We start from the raw sequence: 23019 nt of genomic DNA on the forward strand, positions 1-23019 counted from the left end.
ACTATTAGATGCTCACAGGGTCTCAGTTTCCTCATTAAAAATCTGACTAGTAATAGAATTTATATCTATATTGATGGAAGGAATAAACACACAGTGAATTGCTCAATAATTGTTAACTATTATAAGAGTTCTGTCATATTATAATAAGCTCATTTAATAAAACTTTAGACAGTCATTATTAAAGTCTTAAGAATACCAGAAGCTGTTTTTCAGATATCTGATATTTACAGATTATGGTTTGAAGGCTTGGTTTTGGTTTAAAGCCTCATATAATGAGGAACAGTTTACTGAGAAGATAAATAATGAATTACATTTATAATCAATAAGAATTAAAAATTGTACCAATTTACTATGTTTTAAATGTCTATCAGTGAGACAGAAATAAGAGAAGTAGGACTTGGTTTATGAAAGACAACTATCCATGCCATCCTAGAAAGAAACAACTTAGGTTTTAATGTAGATACATGTTCACTTTAAATGTTATAACCATTCTTCTCTAAAGGTATGTTTTTCCAGATTCATCTTTCATCTTGATGTGAGAAAAGGACTGTTTTGTCATATTGTGGTTCTGCATGGGGTTCTAGATGTAGCAAAACTTCAAATATTAAGAGAAGTATTCTCAATTGTTCTACAATAATTACTGTTATAAGCAACAGTGGCTATGGTATTTTCAGGTTTCAGGTTTTACAGTATTCAGATTGTATAACATAGATTAATTATCAAGTCATATCAAATCATCCTAAAACTCTCTTTCTGTACTCCCCAAGTCAGCTAAACAACATACCTGGGAATGGGTCTGCTTTATTGTCTTCAGGTCTTCAGTTAGGTTTCCACATTGCTTTTGTGACTCAACCAAGGAAGAAATGGTATTTTCTTGTAGTTCATGTAGATTGTTACACAGTATACTGAGAAAGCCATCTAGTTCCTTTTTTTGATCTTCTATCTTTGAAGAAACAAAAATGAGTTTCCTTCTTAAACAACACATCAATTTTGAGATATTAAGAACATAGCATTTGTTACCTTATCAGCCACTGTCAATGAAGTCTTGAAAATATGCTTTAGTTGACTATTGATTTTCAGTATAGACACCACAGTTGGGGATAAAATCGTTTCCAGTGAACTTAGAAGATCAGTCTTGAGTACATTCTGGTTTCAAAAATAAACAAATAGGTCTTTAAAAAGAATACTTCCACTTCCATAAACCTTTCTAAATGCTATCTTAAATACTTTGGTAGCTAAACATTCACATTAAAATTTACATTTCCATTCTCCATTCTTTTTTTTTTTTTTTTGAGATGGAGTCTCATTCTGTTGCCCAGGTTGGAGTACAGTGACAAGATTTTGGCTCACTGCAACCTCTGCCTCCTGGGTTCAAGTGATTCTCCTGCCTCAGACTCCCGAGTAGCTGGGATTACAGGTGTGAGCCACCACACCCAGCTAATTTTTGTATTTTTAGTAGAGATGGGGTTTCGCCATCTTGGCCAGGCTGGTCTCAAACTCCTGACTTCAGGTGATCTGCCCGCCTTGGCCTCCCAAAGTGCTGAGATTACAGGCGTGAGCCACCACGCCCGGCCCCATTCTCCATTTTTTATAGCCTACATAGATAAATCAATACAATAATACAATAATTTATTATATTACAATAAATATAATAATTTCTCTTTTTTCAAGCCCAGTGAAAACATAGAATTTCTTTTTTCTTTTTTTGAGATAGAGTTTTACTCTTGTGGCCCAGGCTGGAGTGCAATGGCGTGATCTCGGCTCACTGCAACCTCCACCTCCTGGGTTCAAGCGATTCTCCTGCCTCAGCCTCCCAAGTAGCTGGGATTACAGGCACCTGCTACCACGCCTAGCTAATGTTTGTATTTCAGTAAAGACAGGGTTTCACCATGTTGGCCAGGCTGGTCTCGAACTCCTGATCTCAAGTGATCCGCCCACCTCGGCCTCCCAAAGTGCTGAGATGAGCCACTGCACCCAGCCAGAACTATTTCTTAATAGTTTAATGAAACAGAAGTCAGAAGAATTCAAAAGAGAGGAAAATGACAGTTAATAAGATTTCAGCACTCCAAACAAAGAAAATAAATTTTAAAAAACCTACAGGTATATTTTAAGAAAATAAATTTCAAACAAGTTTAGGTTACCAGTCAAAAAGGCTGAGACCAAGTAGTCATCACAATTAGCCCTTGGGCTGGAAGTATTTAACTTTGAAGATCTGAGATGACTTACATCCTATTATATCAGAAGAACTTGTGAAAGATGTTGTTCTTGTCAAGAAATAGGGAAAATTAAGAATGTAGTATAGATTGAAAATATTTATAAAAAGAAAAAAATCCTGATCTAAGCTCTTTTGGGTAGGATAGGGCTGAGGAAGTATAACAGAAATACATTAGTAAATACTTATAGGCCTACTGACATTCTTTTGGAAAGAAGAGCTAGCCTACCAATTTCAACTAATTTTGTGAGAGCTACATGCCTCTTTTCTTTTAATTCAAGCAAAAATTGTAACTTGGTAAGTAAAAATATATCAGTTCAGGCATAGCTTATTTTATTGTGCTTCACCTTACTATGCGTCACAGATACCAAATTTTTACAACTTGAAGGTTTGTGGCAACCCTACCTTGAGCAAGTCTATCAGTGACTTTCTTCAAATATCATGTGCTCACTTTCTGTCTCTGCATCACATGTTGGTATCTACTGCAGTATTTCAAACTTTTTCATTATACACTGTGATCAATGATCTTTGATGTTACTATTGTAATTGTCTTGGGGTACCATAAACTGTACCCCTATAAGACAGCAAATGTAACTGATAAACGTTGTTTGTGTTCTGATTGTCCCACCAGGAGTGTGCTGGAATTATAGGTGTGAGCCACTGCACCTGGTCAACATAACCTTTATATGCACCGGGAAGGCAAAAAATTCATGACTTGCTTTATTGTAATATTCACTTTATTGCAGTGGTCTGGAAGCAAACCTGCAATATCTCTGAAATATGCCTGTATATACACAGACAACCATTTAATGAATGAATCAATATTGAAAAGTTAGGATATCTTTTAACTTTGTCAAATTTGGGTGATTGAGAAAACCTATCAAATAATGTCATCTAAGCACTGAATTGAGGCAGAGGGTCAGCTAACATTTGTAGTATTTACTTGGAAATTGTTTAATAAATATTGTTAAACTGAAGAAGGGAGGCAAAGACTGCACAAAGAAAACAAATAAATTATATGGCTAAGAACTTCCTAGACCAACCATACAATTATAAAATAAAGACTATATATAAATCAAGTATGAAGGAGGTAATATTAAGTGCAATTAGATGAGTGACTTCCATAGAACTCTGGAGAAAAGATTTATAGTTATGGCCCAGAAGGGCATAGCCACACAGATCTAACCCTAAGAATTGATATGTGTTCCCAGAATTCTAAGATATTTTTCTTGCACCATTATTACTATCATATATTACTGTAGTTTTAAAATTAACTACCCAATATCCCCTTCTGGTTGGGTCCAGGACCCCTGGGGAAAGAGTGACTTGCCAGTTTCTGGGCCAACTAACACGTCCCTTGATATCATGTGGTGCTAAACTTGCCCTTTAGTCATTAGAAGCCTCACTAGTAATTCCTACTCCTAATGTTACAAAACATGAGTGAAAAAGGTTTCAAAAGTTAGTTCCATACATTTGAAAATAATCTTTCTGGGAGAGAATAAACAGTGGAGAGATCTGTCTTTAAAAATATAAACGTACTCTCGGCCGGGCACGGTGGCTCACGCCTGTAATCCCAGCACTTTGGGAGGCCAAGGTAGGTGGATTGCTTGATGTTAGGAGTTCGAGACCAGCCTGACCAACATGGTAAAACCCCATCTCTACTAAAAAAAATACAAAAATTAGCCAGGCGTGGTGGCACATGCCTATAATCCCATCTACTCGGGAGGCTGAGGCAAGAGAATCGCTTGAACCCAGGAGGCAGAGGTTGCAGTGAGCCAAGAAGAGGCTAAAAAAAATAAATAAATAAAAATAAAAAAAGAGGCTGGCCGGGCACGGTGGCTCACGCCTATAATCCCAGCACTTTCAGAGGCCGAGGCGGGTGGATTACGAGGTCAGGAGATCGAGAGCATCCTGGCTAACGCGGTGAAACCCCGTCTCTACTAAAAACACAAAAAATTAGATGGGTGTGGTGGCGGGCGCCTGTAGTCCCAGCTACTCGGGAGGCTAAGGCAGGAGAATGGCATGAACCTGGGAGGTAGAGCTTGCAGTGAGCCGAGATCACGCCACTGCACTCCTGGGTGACAGAGCGAGACTCCATCTCAAAACAAACAAACAAAACAAAACAAAACAAAATATATATATATGTACTCTCTCACAGTGACGTGTCTATGACTGTGTCTAGCAAAGCTCAAGATGAAAGAATAGCAGTTAACATTGTTTATAAAGACTTATCAAATGTAACCCTTCAAAATATTTTATCAAATACTTATCAAATGTAACCCTTCAAAAATATTTTAAAGGATGTACTAACAATCAATTTCTGTAGTACAGTTTTACTTTCTGCTGCTAATGATTGTTCTTTTAGTATCATATTAAAAATCTGAGAAACATGAGTAGACACATTTTCTGGAATAGATGTGAGAGATCCAAGTGCTACTGTAGTAATGGTATCTAATGCAGAGACACTGGAAGACAGCAGATTACCTATAACAAACAAACAAAAAACAGAAAGATGTAAACTTTGACATAAATATATTAAATACAGTTCAAACCATTTCAAAGAAGTTGGCAAAAGTATACCCTTATTGTAGAATTTGTAATAACGAGCTTAAAAGAACTGGCTCACTACAAAGCAAGGAAATATACATTACAATTTTCTATAGTGCTCTGTAAGCCCTTAACATATTTGTAAGTGTATCAGACCCATAACTATAATTCATAGTACATAAAGAATTAGAATATTCCACAATTAATCTCTAACTAAAAATAATATACAGAATTATGGTAAGTTTACAGAAGAAAAGAAAAACTGGAAATCAATACCAAAATGTATAGTGCTTGGTTTAGTGAGACTAGAGTCTAGATGATTTTTTAAATTTTTATATTTCTGGATGTCCAAATTTTCCATAATGAGGATAGTAGTTCACACTAAATAAACATACTTTTTTCTAAAGGGAGATAATAGTTAAAAACAATGAGACACAAACATATTCTGACAATATAGCAAACCATCAATATATATATGCCCCCCCCCCAAAAAAGTTGCAGAATGTTTATGCACAGAAAATTTCTAGAAAAAGGTCCAAGAAATTTAACAATAACACCTATGGTGAATGACCCAGGGTCAGGAGGCAGAGTCAGGGAAAAAGAGGACTTCTACTTCTAACGTTTATATACTTAGTTACTTAATAAATGTAACATTTTATAGAAAACAGAAGGGAGGGTAGGGAGGGAAAAAGATTTGTTTTAATTCGAAGACAATAAAAACATTAATCTTCAGCCTGAACAAATAGTTTGTGCATGGTAGAGAGTATTGGTGACACTGTCATCTATGTTTCACAAAATTAAATTATCAGTTTTGAAATCAACATCACACTTAACACATCAAGACTAGAACAGAACAGCCTGAACTTACCAAATAAGGTCTTATGTATTTCTAGCATGGCCTTTTGCTTTGAGCTGCCATCCTTAATTAATTCTTCCATATTATTAAACAGACTATTCAGGTTTTTGCCAAAAATATCCTGAGCTTCTGCATTGTGTTGGTCAACTGCCTTCTTACGATCCAGTTTGGAATGGAGACCAGATACATCTTTTGTAGTTTCTTCAACTGTGTTAAGCAGCTATATTTTTAAAAATAAGTGTTAGACAAAATGGATATGGCGAAAGGAATCTGATGAAAGTATCTACACAAGGATTTATCTTGATAAGAACTAGTAAATGTTCCAGCCTGGCCAACATGGTGAAACCCCGTCTCTACTAAAAATGCAAAAATTAGCCGGGCGTGGTGGTACACACTTGTAGTTCCAGCTACTCAAGAGGCTGAGGCAGGAGAATTGCTTGAACCTGGGAGGTGGAGGTTGCAGTGAGCCAAAGATTGTGCCACCGCCACTCCAGCCCGGGTGACAGAGAGAGAGAGAGAGAGACTGTCTCAAAAAAAAAATAAATAAATAAAGTCAATTTTAGACATTGTATCAGAAGAAATGCTTTAACTCATGCTAATTTATCCAGATGCCCAGTAATGTTTATTTCCCTTCCTGTAGCCATCTACGCAAGTGAGGAAAACTGATTTTGTCAGTTATTGCAATAATTATGCTTCCTCAGAAATTTTTTTCCTTCTATGTTCTTCTATTTCTTCAAAAGTACACCTAATGGCTGGGTGTAGTGGCTTACACCTGTAATCCCAATACTTTGGGAGGCCTAGGCAGGTGGATCACCTGAGGTCAAGAGTTTGAGACCAGCCTGGCCAACATGGTGAAACCCTGTCTCTACTAAAAATACAAAATTAGCTGGGTGTGGTGGCAGGTGCTTGTAATCCCAGCTACTTGGGAGGCTGAGGCAGGAGAATTGCTTGAACCCCGGAGGCAAAGGTTACAGTGAGCTGAGATGATGCCACTGCACTCCAGCCTGGGCTACAAAGCAAGAGTCTGTCTCAAAAAAAAAAAGTACAACTAATAAAAAATTAAATACTTTCAACATCTTTCATCATCAGAACATAATCTTTTTTTTTTTTTTTTTGAGACAGAGTCTTGCTCTGTTACCCAGGCTGGAGTGCAGTGGCATGATCTCGGCTCACTGCAACCTCTGCCTCCTGGGTTCAAGCGATTCTCTTGCCTCAGCCTCCCAAGTAGATGGGATTATAGGCATGTGCCACCACGCCTGGCTAATTTTTGTATTTTTTTTTTAGTAGAGATGGGGTTTTACCATGTTGGTCAGGCTGGTCTCGAACTCCTAACCTCAAGCAATCCACCCACCTCGGCCTCCCAAAGTGCTGGGATTACAGGCGTGAGCCACCACGCCTGGCCAGAACATACTAAATTCTTAATGACTAATTAGGTTCAATCATCCCCACAAAGAAAAAGCATCACAGCATCACTATTCTAAATGTCTACAAAATATATTATAAAGTTATGTTCTATTTTCTTTTTTTTTGAGACAGAGTTTCGCTCTTGTTGCCCAGGCTGGAGTGCAATGGTGTGATTTCAGCTCACCGCAACCTCTGCCTCCAGGGTTCAATCGATTCTTCCGCCTCAGCCTTCCTGAGTAGCTGGGATTACAGGCATGTGCCACTACGCCCAGCTAATTTTGTATTTTTAGTAGAGACAGGTTTCTCCATGTTGGTCAAGCTGGTCTTGAACACCTGACCTCAGGTCATCCGCCTGCCTTGGCCTCCCAAAGTGCTGGGATTATAGGCATGAGCCACCACGCCCGGCTAAGTTATGTTCTATTTTCAAAACTCCAGGAGCAGGAGTAGTTTTTTCATAAGTCGACATCTCCACTGAGAAAAATATGGATGAAATAGTAAAATAATGTTTTTTAAATGGACAGAAATACCATTTGGGGTGAATAAACAGAATATTTAATGCTTAAGCACAGAAAATTTTTTCTACCCATTCTCTATTTAATATGAGTACAAATCAACACAAGGGACAAACCTTGCTGGCAGCATCATGAAGTTTCTCCTCAGTACTTTCCAAAGCTGATGTGATATATTCTTCTTTAACAAGTTGTAATTTAGTTTCTTGCAAATGTTTTTGAGTGGTTTCAAGTTCTTGTGTTTTATTTTGCAGGTCGGATTTACACTGGTCAAGTTCATTTTTATTATCCATAAACAACTCTGTAACCTAAATATAACACAGAATTTAAAAAACGCTGATCTGGCTGGTAGGATATCTGGCTAGTTCATAACATTAGAAAAATGAAACAAATTATTTCCATGCAAAAGTTGTAACAAGTTACCCGGTAGGTTAACACAAATATGTCATCCTGTTTCTTTCTGTAATCTTACTCAACACTTTGAGATTAAATAATAGGTTTGGTGTAGTACTATTAATTCTTCAGTTTCCTTCAACATTGTCAATGGATTTGAATATAACAGTGTTAACGTGGCCCGGCAAGGTGGTTCACGCCTGTAACCCCAGCACTTTGGGAAGCCAAGGCAGGGGGATCACTTGAGCCCCAGAGTTTGAGACCAGCCTGGGCAACATAGCGAGACTGACTCCATCTCTACAAAAAAAAAAAATAATAATTAGCCGGGCATGGTGGTGCATGCCTAAAGTCCAGCTACTCAGGAGGCTAAGGCAGGAGAGTTGCTTGAGACCAGAAGTTTGAGGCTGCAGTAAGATATGATTACACCACTGCACTGTAGCCTGGGCATCAGAGCAAGACCCTGTCTCTAAAAAATAATTAAAAATAAATAAATAAAGGTATTAATATGAGCATGGCCCTGAAAGATAGGCCTCTTGCCTACCCTAGTTATATTACTTTTATTTAACGTCCAGTCTCTCCCAATATCTGTATTCCTTCATCTGATAAACATGTTAACAAAAATGCTTCAGCATTCACTATTTTGTAGTTTTAATAACAAAATCAAACAATTCAGTTAACTTCTTGTAATGTTTTATTAATATAAGCTGTCGGCTTTTTTGATATGATTAATGATAGTAAAAAATCATGATATAACTTACTTTCAGTATAAGGGTCAGCAAAATAAAATCTTTTTTTTTTTTTTTTTTTTTAAATAAAATCTTAAAGAAGGAGCTGGGGCCGGGCACGGTGGCTCACGCTTGTAATCCCAGCACTTTAGGAGGCCGAGGCGGGCAGATCACGAGGTCAGGAGATCGAGACCATCCTGGCTAACACAGTGAAACCCCATCTCTACTAAAAATACAAAAAATTAGCCGGGCGTGGTGGCGGGCGCCTGTAGTCCCAGCTACTCGGGAGGCTGAGGCAGGAGAATGGCGCAAACCCGGGAGGCGGAGCTTGCAGTGAGCTGAGATCGTGCCACTGCAGTCCAGCCTGGGCAACAGAGTGAGACTCCGTCTCAAAAAAAAAAAAAAAAAAAAAAAAAAGAAGGAGCTGGGTGCGGTGGCTCACGCCTGTAATCCCAGCATTTTGGGAGGCCGAGATGGGTGGATCATGAGGTCAGGAGTTCAAGACCAGCCTGGCCAGCATGGTGAAACCCTGTCTCTACTAAAAATCCAAAAAAAATTAGCTGGGCATGGTGGTGCACGCCTGTAATCCCAGCTACTCGGGAGGCTGAGGCAGGAGAATCGCTTGACCCCAGGGGGCAGAGGTTACAGTGAGCCGAGATCACGGCATTGCACTCCAGCCTGGGTGACAGAGCGAGACTCCATCTAAAAAAAAAAAAAAAACCTTGAAGGAAAAAATATTAGGTCTTTCACATTCTAATATTTTCTTTCAATATTTGCTTTTCACATAACAGTAAATGTCTTTTTAAATGATGCTTACCCTATTCAGCTCCTCCTCAACAGCACAAATTTTTTCAATCAATTCTACAATCTGCTCTTCTTGAACAGTTAATTTTCCACTCATGACTCTAAAATAAAGTTTAATATGAGTTTAACAGTTAATATTTTTTCTAACTCCTACAAAATGTATTCTAACACAATTGTGACAGCTACACAAACTCATTTCCAACATTCATCACCATCACTTGATACCCAAGTGTCACTTGATACCTAAGTGTCAATAAGCAATAAATACAAATTACAAAGAACAAATTATATTCCTTGTCTTTGTTTTATAAATGAAATATTTTTCCCTTGCCCTCAATTCTGAAACTAAGAATCCCTACCTATGAGGGGAAAAGCATATGTGTACCAAATTTGAGAAGCTATAAAGCTAACAAAGGACTGACTATAACTCAAAGTAGAGAGAGGAGGGAATGCAAACTAAGTGTCTATAATCAGAGATATAGAATATAAATATGCCCCACAGAATGCTGGAAAAATGTGGGACTTTAAGGCATCAGGTGTCTTAGAAGGAAGGGGTTAAAAACTGAGACTTAAAGTATGTATACAGAGCAATTACACCCCCTGCTGCTGCAACACGCACACACACACCAGCACAAACACCACTCTCACCCCACCACATAACCCTCATGAGAAGAAAGGATTACTCTCTAGAGCAGAGTTTCTCAGCCTCAGCACTAGTGGATCAAATAATTCTTCATTGTGGGGATGTCCTGTACATTTTAGGATGTTCAGTACCATCCAAGTCATGACAATAAAAAATGTCTCTGGACCCTGCCAAATGTCCTCTGGGGGACAAAACCACCCACCACCACCAGTCCCCCAACACCATTTCCCGTTGAGAGCCACTAGTCTATAGGAATTGCAGCAGAATTTCCAGGTTCACTTTCACTAGACACCATGGACTGCAGAAGGTTTAGGGACTAGAAATAAGCATTTAAGTGTAAATCTGCATACTAAATGATGGAATCCTGAGCCCCCTATACACACTCTAATCAAAAAATATCAGCAGCTAGAAAAATCTCCAAGCAAACTGGGCAAATCTTCTCAGGAAAGACTGAGGCCTTGTCCAAAAGAAAAAAAATCCAACAAAGAATGATATCTGATGGAAGCCCACACTTAAGACTGAGATCACCACTTTTTCATCTATAGTGAACTTACAGGTCCATAATCCTCACCCATGTACAAAGCTTCTAATCCATCTTAATTGCCAGCCAAAAATCACTAGACATTTGAAGAAAATAAATACAAATGACGGATATCACAACGGGGAAAAAAAGATCCCAAAGGAAAGAAAAACATAAAAGAAAACTTCAATAACATTAATAATGTTTCTGAGATAAGGAATAGAGCTATAAAATAAAAGGATGCTGTATTTTTCAAAAGGAGGGACAGGGATGGCAGAAAAGAGTTTTTAGAAACTAAAAATTTGACAGCAGAAATGAAATTCAACAAAAATATTAGAAGATGAAGTCAAAGTCAAAAGAAGTCATAAAAAGTAAAATAGAGCAATGCTTTTCTCAAGCACAAAGCTCGCAGGTCTTCCAAACCCACTTTAATGGGTCTCTGATTTCTTGAGTAAGTTTCAGAAATGAATGCCTGTATTTGCTCATCTAATTCTTTGATAACAACCAACAATTTTCTATTTCACATTATGCTTAAATGACAAAGATTCTTCCGTGAATACAAATTCCCTTAACATTAGCTAGAGATATTGTTGACTAAAGGAAAAGCTAGAAAAGAGCTGTAAGAGAAGAGTTAATTCTAATAGTCTTTTGATTAAATATATTAGCTTTTTATTAGAAATGGATCTTCTACAGCCGGGCACGGTGGCTCACACCAGTAATCCCAGCACTTTTGGAGGCCGAGGCAGGAAGATCACGAAGTCAGCAGATCAGGACCATCCTGGCTAACATGGTGAAACCCCGTCTCTACTAAAAATACAAAAACAAAATTAGCAGGGCGTGGTGGCAGGCACCTGTAGTCCAAGCTACTCAGGAGGCAGAGCTTGCAGTGAGCCAAGATTGCGCCACTGCACTCCAGCCTGGGTGACAGAGTGAGACTCCGTCTCAAAAATAAAAATTAAAATAAAATACATAGAAATAGATCTTTTATGTAAAACGGGATTATTTGAAATGCTTTTTTATAGTGAATGCCAAGGGGTAATACAACATTGTTATTGTATGGATGAGATGATTTTGATATGGTTTTAAAATGTTTATTAAGCTTGGCTTAAATAAAGCATTATCCTGTTTTAAATGTTGGCTGTAGTTTTTGTGATTCTTCTCTGACACTGTACTAACTCCAAAAGCTTTTTCAGACAAAACTATCTCAGATTATGCCTCATGTCTATTAGAGAACAAACGCCTAGGATTTTTACAAGGGTTTTTAGTTTTAGGTTTTACATTTAAGTTTTTAATCCATCTTGAGTTGATTTCTGTATATGGGCGTTAAGGAAGGGGTCCAGTTTCAATCTTCTGCATATGGATAGCCAGTCATCCCAGCACCATTTATTGAACAGGCAGTTTTATCCCCATTGCATGTTCTGTCGAAGATCAGATGGCTGTAGGTGTGTGGCTTTATTTCTGGGCTCTCTATTCAGTTCCATTGGTCTGTGTGTCTGTTTTTGTACCAGTACCATGATGTTTTGGTTACTGTAGCCCTGTAGTATATAGTTTGAAGTCAGGTAATGTGATACCTCCAGCTTTGCTCTTTTTGCCTAGGACTGCTTTGGCTATTTGGGTTCTTTTCCAGTTCCACGTGAATTTTACAATAGTTTTTTCTGTGAAGAATGTCATTGGTAGTTTGAGAGGAACAGCATTTAATCTGTAAATGGCTTTGGGTGGTATGGCCATTTTAACAATATTGATTCTTCTTATCCATGAGCATGGAAAGTTTTTCCATTTGTTAGTGTCAACTCTGATTTCTTTCAGCAGTGTTTTATAATTCTTACCATAGAGATCTTTCACCTCTCTGGTTAGTTGTATTCCTAGGTATTTTACTGTTTTAGTGGCTATTGTGAATGGAATTGCATTCTTGTTTGGCACTCAGCTTGGACATTATTGGTATATAGGAATGCTACTGATTTTTGTACAATGATTGTGTATCCAGAAACTCTGCTTAAATTGTTTATCAGATCTAGGAGCTTATGAACAGACTATGGGGTTTTCTAAGTATAAAATCATATAGGCCCAGCTGGGCACGGTAGCTAACACCTGTAATCCCAGCAGTTTGGGAGGCGGAGGTGGGCAGATCACTTGAGGTCAGGAATTCAAGACCAGCCTGGCCAACATGGTGAAACCCCATCTCTACTAAAAACACAAAAATTAGCCAGGTGTGGTGGCGGGTGCCTGTAATCCCAGCTACTTAGGAGGCTGAGGCAGGAGAATTGCTTGAATGCGGGAGGCAGAGGATGCAGTGAGCCAAGATCACGCCACTGCACTCCAGCCTGGGCAAGAGAGCGAGACTTCGTCTCAAAAAAAAAAAAAAAGTGGTATAGGCCCTGACAAAGATTTCATGATGAAGATGCTAACAGCAATTGCAACAAACCAGAAATTAACAAATGAGAGGTAATTAAACTAAAGAGCTTCTGCATAACAAAAGAAACTATTGCGGGGCGTGGTGGCTCACACCTGTAATCCCAGCACTTTAGAAGGCTGAGGTGGGTGGATCACCTGAAGTCAGGAGTTTGAGACCAGCCTGGCCAACATGGTGAAACCCCATCTCTACTAAAAATACAAAAATTAGCCGGGCATGATGGCAGGCACCTGTAATCCCAGCTACTTTGGAGGCTGAGGCAGGAGAATCGCTTGAACCCAGGAGGTGGAGGTTGAAGTGAGCTGAGATTGCACCACACTGCACTCCAGCCTGGGCAATAGTGAAACTGTGTCTCAAAAAAAAAAAAAAAAAAAAAAAGGTGGGCAAATGACATGGACATTTTTCAAAAGAAGATATACATGTGGCTAAGAAGCATATGAAAATATGTTTAACACCATTAATTGTTAGAGAAATGCAAATCAAAACCACAATGAGAAACCATCTCACCAGTCAGAATGGCTATTATTAAAATGTCAAAAAATAACACATGGTGGTAAAGTTGTGGAGAAAAGGGAACGCTTATACACTGCTAATGAAAATTAGTTCAGCCATTATGGAAAGTAGTTTGGCGATTTCTCAAAGAACTTAAAACAAAAATACCGGCAGGGCATGGTAGCTCACACCTGTAATCCAGCACTTTGGGAGGCCGAGGTAGGCAGATCACTTGAGGTCAGGAGTTCGAGACCAGCCTGGCCAACATGGTGAAACCCCATCTCTACTAAAAATACAAAAATTAGCCAGGTGCGGTGGCAGGTGCCTATAATCCCAGCTACTTGGGAGGCGGAGGCAGGAGAACTGCTTGAACCTGGGGGGCAGAGTTTGCAGTAAGCCGAGACTGTGCCACTGCAGTCCACCCTGGACAACAGAGCAAGACTCCATCTCAAAAAAAAAAAAAAAAAAAAAAAAAAAAAACCACACAGAGGAATACGATTCGAGCCAGCAATCCCATTACTGGGTATATACTCAAAGGAATATAAATTGTTCTACCATAAAAACACATGCACACATATGTTCATCATAGCACTATTCACAGCAGCAAAGACGTGGAATCAACTTAGCTATCCATCCACAGTAGACTGGATAAAGAAAATGTGATACATATACACCATGGAATACTACACAGGCATAAAAAAGAGCAAGATGGCTGGGTGCAGTGGCACATGCCTGTAATCCCAGCACTCCAGGAGACCGAGGTGAGTGGATCACTTGAGGCCAGGAATTCAAGACCAGCCTGGCCAACATGGTGCATGCTGAAACCCCATCTCTACTTAAAAAAAAAAAAAAAAAATTTGCTGGGCATGGTGGCAGGTGCCTATAATCCCAGGTACTCGGGCAGCTGGGGTAGGAGAATCACTTGAACCTGGGAGGCAGAGGTTGCAGTGAGCTGAGATCACACCACTACACTCTAGCCTGGGTGACAGAGCAAGACTGTCTCGAAGAAAAAAAGAATGAGATCATGTCCTTTGCAGCAACATGGATGGAGCTGGATGCCATTGTCCTAAACAAACTAACATAGGAACAGAAAACCAAACACCAAATGTTCTCAATTATAAGTAGGAGCTAAACCCTGAGTACCCATGGACACGAAGAAGGGAACAATAGTCACCTGGGCCTCTTCGAGGGTGGAGGGTAAGAGGAGAGTAAGGATTGAAAAGCTATCCATCAGGTTCTATGGTTATTATCTGGGTGACAAAATAATACATGCACCAACTCCTGTTACATGCAATCTATCTATAGAACAAACCTGCACATGTACTCCTGAAACTAAAATAAAAGTTAAAAAAAAAGAGAGCAAACAGCATATTTTCAATCATGGAACTAAACAGACAAAAACCAAAGTTACTTCTTAAGTTCAAAAATAAAATCAGAAAGATGAAAGCCGCCAATAATCGATATCATTTCTAAAGATTACAGGCCAGGATTGAGTGCCTCACCAATTATTTTTTACTTCTAAAGCATCAAAAAAAGAACATCTCCTTTAGTGATGGTAAACTGTTAACTAACCCACAATCTTACATTGTTCTGATTCTAGGGCATCTTACACATTCATGGAATATATTATGACAGTTGGAAATAACACAGAAAAAACTAAGTTTATTAAATGATTTATATACTATTAGAGTGTTAACATCTACAAAAAAGTTCAGTAAAAGATTATACTAAAATGCTTCTGATTATTATTAATTACATCTAGTATCTTTTATCACTATTAACTTTTAAAAAATGCTCTGTGAAAGTCTTGCTTCCTAATATCTTCAAGGATAAACACAATCAGGAATTTTCAAGTTATAGTCCTTAGCATCCCACTTGCCCTTGTTTTCTCTGTTATTATTATTGTTTTGTATAATGGGCCTCAATAAAAGCTTTCCTTTGAACAAATTACTCCAGGGCTTTAAAAAGTGAACAGATTAGTGGTTGCCAGGGGTTAGGAATCATGGAGAACATGAGGTGAGTGTGACTATAGTGAATTAGCAAGAGAGATCCTTGTGATGATAGGATAGTTCTGTATCTTGATTGCAGTGGTGGTTACACAAATCTATATAAGTGACAAAATGGCACAGAACTATATACACATGTTGATATGGTCTGGCTCTCTGTCCCCACCGAAATCTCATGTTGAATTATAATCCCCACATGGTGGAGGAGGGGCCTGGTGGGCGATAACTGAATGATAAAGATGGACTTCTCCCTTGCTGTTCTCATGATAGTGAATGAGTTCTCACAAGATCTGGTTGTTTAAAAGTGTGCAGTGCTTTCCCCTTCACTTTCTCTCTCCTGCCGCCATGTGAAGATGTGCTTGCTTCTCCTTAGCTCTTCTACCAGGATTTTAAATTTCCTGAGGCCTCCCCAGCCATGCCTCCTGTACAGCCTATGGAACTGTGAGCCAATTAAACCTCTTTTCTTTATAAATTACCCAGTCTCAAGTGGTTCTCTATAGTAGTATAAGAACAAACTAATACACATATTATATCAAGGTCAACTTCCCAGCTTTGATATTGTACTATAATTATTTTTTATTTATTTTCTTTTTTTTTTTTTTTTTTGAGATGAAGTCTCGCTCTTGTTCCCCAGGCTGGAGTGCAATGCTGCTATCTCAGCTCACTGCAACCTCTGCCTCCCTGGTTCAAGCGATTCTCCTGCCTCAGCCTCCCAAGTAGCTGGGATTACAGGCACCTGCCACCATGCCTGGCTAATTTTAGTATTTTTAGTAGAGACGGGGTTTCACCATGTTGGCCAGGCTGGTCTCGAACTCCTGACCTCAGGTGATCTGCCCACCTCAGCCTCCCAAAGTGCTGGGATTACAGGCGTGAGCCACGGCATCCAGCCTATTTTTTATCTATTATTTTATTTATTTATTTATTTCTGAGACAGAGTTTCACTCTCGTTGCCCAGGCTGGAGTGCAATGGCGCAATCTCGGCTCACCACAACCTCTGCCTCCCAGATTCAAGCAATTCTCCTGCCTCAGCCTCTGGAGTAGCTATGATTACAGGCATGTACCACCACATCCGGCTGATTTTGTGTTTTTAGTAGTGATTGGGTTTCTCCATGTTGGTCAGACTAATCTCAAACTCCCAACCTCAGGTGATCCGCCTGCCTTGGCCTCCCAAAGTGCTGGGATTCACAGGTGTAAGCCACCACACCCAGCCTTGTACTATAATTATATAAGAGATAACCACTGAGGAAGACTGGGTGAAGAATACATAAACCTCTCTTGTACTTTTCTTGAAACTTCGTATGAATTAATGATTTAAAAATTAAAAGTTAGTAAAAGATTTTACAAAAAGTGTTTGATAGCTACTTGTTAATGTCAAAACAAAATAGAAGCCTAGGCAGCATGGTGAAACCCTGTCTCTACAAAAAATGCAAAAATTAGCAGGGTGTGGTGGCTCATGCCTATAATCCCAGCTACTTGGGAGGCTGAGGCAGGAGGATCGCTTGAGCCCAGGAGATTGAGGACGTAGTGAGCCAAGATTGTGCCACTGCACTCCAGTCTGGGTGAGAGTACGAGACCCTGTCTCAAAAGAAACACACACACACACACACACACACACACACACACAAAATGAAGTATTTATCGGCACTGAATATAAAGATTTTACTTACTGCTACTTAAGTTTTACTTCAAGTAGCCTGTTATCAGAAATGCTTATTCTTGGAAATTAACTCCATAGCCAAGGGCTTACCTAAAATTTTCTTCAGAAATGTACACTCCATTTTTCTCACGGGCTGCAGCAAGATCTCGTTTTAAACGCTCTATCTCCTCCGTATACTCCTACACAAGAGGAATGTTGTAGGTGTCAGTTTAGTACTTTTTTCATTCAGTTTGGGAAGGATATGCATCAAATAAAACGTAAAGTTAGGCTTTTTATGTCTTTTAAAACTTAAAGAAGTATGATAAAAAGTTATAACCATACTTTTTAATCAATATTAATTTGTTTAGAAATAAAGTCTTTCAAAGCTCCTTTTTAAATACACTCATTCTAAAAATATGGACTTCCCAAGAATAACCACAACCTCCAGTACCCAGGTTGGTAGCAGTATTTCCCACTAAAATTAACCAGGATTCCTTATAAAAGCATCTGATTCCAGGACTGAGGCAGGAAATATTCAAGATTAACACAGAACATCTTGTTAAATAGGACAAGGAAATAAGCTAAGCAAAACCTATTAGATTAATCAAAAGGACTCAATAAGCCACTCGAAGATGTAACCCCTTAATATAGTTTGGCTCTGTGTCCCCACCCAAATCTCATCTTGTAGCTCCCATAATTCCCACGCATTGTGGGAGGGACCTGGTGGGAGATGATTGAATCCTAGGGGCGGATCTTTCCCATGCTGTTCTCATGACAGGGAATGGGTCTCACAAGATCTGATGGTTTTAAAAACAGGAGTTTCTCTGCACAAGCTCTCTCTCTTTGCCTGCTGCCACCCACGTTAAGATGTGATTTGTTCGTCCTTGCCTTCTGCCATGATTATGAGGCCTCCTCGGCCATGTGGAACTGTAAGTCCAATAAACCTCTTTCTTTTGTAAATTGCCCAGTCTCGGGTATGTCTTTATCAGCAGCATGAAAACAGACTAATATACTCCTGGCCAAAGATGAGCCAATCTGAGCATCAGTGAGGAGAACAACTACAATGGGTTAACACAAATAGTTTAAATCTATGAATTTACAACGACACTAAGAAACCTAGGAAACCAACTCATTATTCTCAAAATTGGCAAATAAAGGAAATTAATCAAGCATGTGTCCTGCCTTTCCTATAAGAACTATACCTCTGGCCGGATGCAGTGGCTCACGCCTGTAATCCCAGCACTTTGGGAGGCCGAGGCGGGCGGATCACAAGGTCAGGAGATCGAGACCATCCTGGCTAACATGATGAAACCCCGTCTCTACTAAAAATACAAAAAATTAGCCGGGCGTGGTGGCAGGCACCTGTAGTCCCAGCTACTCAGGAGGCTGAGGCAGGAGAATGACGTGAACCCAGGAGGCGGAGCTTGCAGTGAGCCGAGATGGCACCACTGCACTCTAGCCTGGGCAACAGAGCGAGACTCCGTCTCAAAATAAGCAAAAAAGACAAAGAACCAGACATTATATACTTCTAAATGGAAGAGGACACTACTGCTTATGAATTATTTTGCCAAAAATAAATAAGACAAAACTTGAATTTAATCAAGCCTCAAGATTCAGCTACAAATTTACAGAAAATACAAAGAACAGAGGAACACGTCAAAAGATACTATGGTAAAACTCTACAGGACAAATATACAGATATTTCCACAAATAAATTATAATGGGAAATAAATATATATATACATGTATATGTTATACATGTTATATATAAATATGCAATATATGTATATGCTATACATACATAAATATATAAACATCAAATAAGCACATTAAAAAGATGCTCAACATCATTAGCCTTTAGAAAAATTCAAGTTAAAAACTACAATGAGATATCTATCACCTACCACACCTATCGGAATGACTAAAATAAAAAAGTTACACCACCAAATGCTGGTGAGGATGTGAAGAAACTAGATCACTCATACACTGTAAAATGATATAGCCAATTTGAAAAACAGGCAGTTCCCTAAAATAATAAACATTCAATTATTATACAACACAGCAATTGCACTCTTGGGCAATTATCCCAGAGAAATAAAAATTTATGTTTACATAAATACCTATAAATGAATGTCAATAGCAGTTTTGCTTGTAATAGCAAAAAAACTGAAATTAGCTCATATGTCATTAAATAAGTGAATGGTTACAAAAACTGTATGTATGGTACATACTCACCATGGACTACTACTTAGTACTAAAAAAGAAAGATCTGCTGGGCGTGGTGGCTCACGCCTGTAATCCCAGCACTTTGGGAGGCCAAGGTGGGTGGATCACAAGGTCAAGAGTTTGAGACCCAGCCTGGCGAACATGGTGAAACCCCATTTCTACTAAAAATACAAAAAATTATCTGTACTTGGTGGCAAACACCTGTAATCCCAGCTACTTGGGAGAGTGAGGCAGGAGAATTGCTTGAACCCGGGAGACGGAGGTTGCAGTGAGCTGAGATCACACCACTGCACTCTAGCCTGGGCAACAGAGTGAGACTCCATCTCAAAATAAAGAAAGAAATAAATAAGGCAATCTCAAATGTTTACATAATGTATGATTCCAATCAATAACAGTCTTGAAATGATAGAGGACAGATTACTGGGTACCAGGAAAGGAGGGATATGGTGGGAAGAAAAGTGGTTACAAAAGAGCAATATGAGGGGTCCTTGTGGTGATGGAACTGTTCAGTATCTTGATTGTGGTGGTGAATACATGAACCTATACATGTGACAAAACTGTCTAGAATTAAATACACATACACGTGTAAGGAAAATTGGGAAAGATCAGTGGATTGTTATTAATATCAGTATCCCCGTGGTAATATTCTATAGTTCAACAAAATGTACAAAGGATTTCTCTGTATTATTACTTTTTTTTTTTTTATTTTTTTGAGACAGAGCCTCACTCTGTCTCCCAGGCTGGAGTGCAGTGGCACGATCTCAGCTCACTGCAACCTGTCTCCTGAGTTCAAGCAATTCTCCTGTCTCAGCCTCCTGAGTAACTGGGATTACAGGCACGCGCCACTACGCCCAGCTAATTTTGGTATTTTTAGTAGAGATGAGGGTTTCACTATGTTGGCCAGGCTAGTCTCGAACTCCTGATCTAAAGCAATCTGCCTACCTCGGCCTCCCAAAGTGCTGGGATTACAGGCATGAGCCACTGTGCCTGGTCTGTTTTCTCTGTATTATTTCTTATAACTGCATGTGAATCTATAATTATCTCAATACTAAAAACTTTATTTAAAAAAAAAAACATCAAGGAAAGGAAAAAGTAAAGCCAGACTGGGAAGAAATATTTGCAAATCATATCTCATTAAGGGCTTGTATCTAGACTACATGAACTCCTTACAACTTAATAAAACAAACCAATTAAAATTGGGCAAAGCATTTGAATAGACATTTCACCAAAAAAGATAGACAAATAAATAATAAGCACAAGAAAAGATGTTCAACATCATTAGTCATTAGGGAAATGCTAATTAAAACCATACTGGGGCCAGGCGTATTGGCTCACGCCTGTGATCCCAGCACTTTGGGAGGCTGAGGCGGGCAGATCACGAGGTCAGGAGTTCAAGACCAGCCTGGCCAACATGGTGAAACCCCATCTCTACTAAAAGTACAAAAATTAGCTAGACATGGTGGTGCACACCTGTAGTCCCAGCTACTCGGGAGACTGAGGCCAAAGAATCACTTGAACCTGGGACATGGAGGTTGCAGTGAGTCAAGATCGTGCCACTGCACTCCAGCCTGGGCGAAAGAGTGAGACTTCATCTCAAAAACAAAAACAAAAAAACCGTACTGAAGTACCACTTCATACTCCTTAGAATGGTTAAAATTAAAAAGACTGACCATAACAAGCGTTAAAGAGGAGGTGGAGAAATTGCAGACCTCATAAACTGCTGTAGGAAATATAAAGTGGTACAGCTACTTGGAAAAGTTTCTTAGAGCATAAACTTACTATACAACCCAGAAATAAATCCCTAGATATCTACCCAAGAGAAATGAAAACACATCAACACAAAGACATGTACAGAAATGTTCACAATGGCATTACTGGAAATGATCCAAATGTCATATTATCAGTGTATAATTGAATACTATTCAGCAATGAAAGGAAATAAACTACTGATACATGTTATATGTGGAACCCCAAATGTTATGCTAGGCAAAAGAAACTAGATGCAAAAGACCAAATATTACATGATTCCATTTATAGGAAATGTCCAGAAAAGGCAAATCTATAGACAGAAAGCAGGTCAGTGGCCACATGATTGTAAAGGAGCAAAGGGAAACTGGATAGTGATAACAAATTTTCTAAAACTAGATCGTGGTTATATTCCACAACTCTGTAAATGCACTATAAATCATTGAATTGTATGCTTACATTAGGTGGATGTTACAGCATGTAAATTATACCTCAAAAATGCAAATAAATTTTGTAAATGTAAACAAATGAAAATTTTGCTAAGAGTACCAACTCAGTTGATAAAGTTGGTAAAGTCAACATATCAGCATTAGAAAAAAAATATGTTAACATGTAAGACATTTAGTTTAAATCACTATATAAAAAGCCTTCCATGGGCAATTTAACAAATCTTGTTTAACTATTATCTCCCACTTCAGTTTCTTATTTTCACATTTGTCAAACAAGATTACATTACTCTACAAAAATTCACAGTTACCTTAATAAGAGCTTTTTTGGTGAGTTTCTGATTCACTTCAGGCTTATTCAATATGTTCTTTGCTCTATGAGCATATTCCAATGTACTCAGAGTTTCCTGTCATGGAAAGGAAAGGTCAATTACTGAAGATATTGTGAGAATAATGTATTTCTGTTATCTAAAATATGTTATATAATAACTTACAAGTAATATTTTATAGTTATATCTAATTTTAAAATCTAGTCATTAAGACCACTATGCCCAACCTTTATAAAGGAAGTTGTTCAATCCTTTTTTCCCTTCTCTTCAATTTTCAGAGTCTCGCCCCTTAGGATAATTTCCTTTAGACTATTCTTAAACTCAATGATGGCTCACATTTGTAATCCCAGCACTTTGGAGGCCAAGGCATGAGGGTCACTTGAGCCCAGGAGTTCAAGACCAGCCTTGGCAACATAGGGAGATCCTGTTTCTACAATAAATAAATAAATATTAGCTGGGCATGGTAGTATGTGCCTATAGTTCCACCTACTTGGGAGTCTAAGGTGGGAGGATCACTTAAGGCCAGGAGGTTGATGTTGCAGTGAATGTGCCACTGCACTCCAGCCTGGGCAACAGAGAGGGACCATGTCTCAAAAAAAACAAACAAAACAAAACAAAAAACAAAAAACCACAAAGCTCAATGAATCTACCAACTGATGAATAAACAAAATGTCCTATATTGGCCGGGCACAGTGGCTCACGCCTGTAATCCCAGCACTTTGGAAGGCCGGGGCAGGTGGATCATGAGGTCAAGAGTTCGAGACCAGCCTGGCCAACATGGTGGCGGGTGCCTGTAATCCCAGCTACTCAGGAGGCTGAGGCAGAAGAATCACTTGAACCCGGGCGGTGAAGGTTGCAGTGAGCCAAGACCACACCACTGCACTCCAGCCTGGGCAACAGAGCAAGACATCTCAAAAAAAAAAAAAAATCCCATATCCATACCATAGAATATTATTCACCCGTAAAAAGGAATAAAGTATTGCTGCTACAACACAGATGAACCTTGAAAATATTATGCTAAGTGAAAGAAGCCAGTCACAAAAACTACATATTACATAATTCCATTTATATGAAATATCCAGAATAGGCAAATATATAGATGCAAAAAGCAGTAG

The 23019-nt window shown here is 38.9% G+C and overlaps 1 protein-coding gene across 1 annotated transcript in view; it reads right to left on the reverse strand.

Moving 5' to 3' along the window:
• KIF11 (kinesin family member 11) overlaps positions 1-23019 on the reverse strand; it is a 65049-nt gene that overhangs the window by 17430 nt on the left and 24600 nt on the right. The window contains exons 9-16 of the mRNA XM_055255329.2: positions 21887-21982; positions 17269-17357; positions 9464-9551; positions 7648-7836; positions 5628-5835; positions 4524-4696; positions 1021-1146; positions 785-943 (exon numbers count right to left, since the gene is read on the reverse strand). Of these exons, the coding sequence (XP_055111304.2) occupies positions 785-943; positions 1021-1146; positions 4524-4696; positions 5628-5835; positions 7648-7836; positions 9464-9551; positions 17269-17357; positions 21887-21982 (1128 nt within the window). The remainder of the gene's footprint in view (positions 1-784; positions 944-1020; positions 1147-4523; positions 4697-5627; positions 5836-7647; positions 7837-9463; positions 9552-17268; positions 17358-21886; positions 21983-23019) is intronic.

The sequence above is a fragment of the Symphalangus syndactylus genome, chromosome 2, assembly GCF_028878055.3.
Source record: "Symphalangus syndactylus isolate Jambi chromosome 2, NHGRI_mSymSyn1-v2.1_pri, whole genome shotgun sequence".
In the NCBI taxonomy this organism is placed as follows: domain Eukaryota; kingdom Metazoa; phylum Chordata; class Mammalia; order Primates; family Hylobatidae; genus Symphalangus; species Symphalangus syndactylus.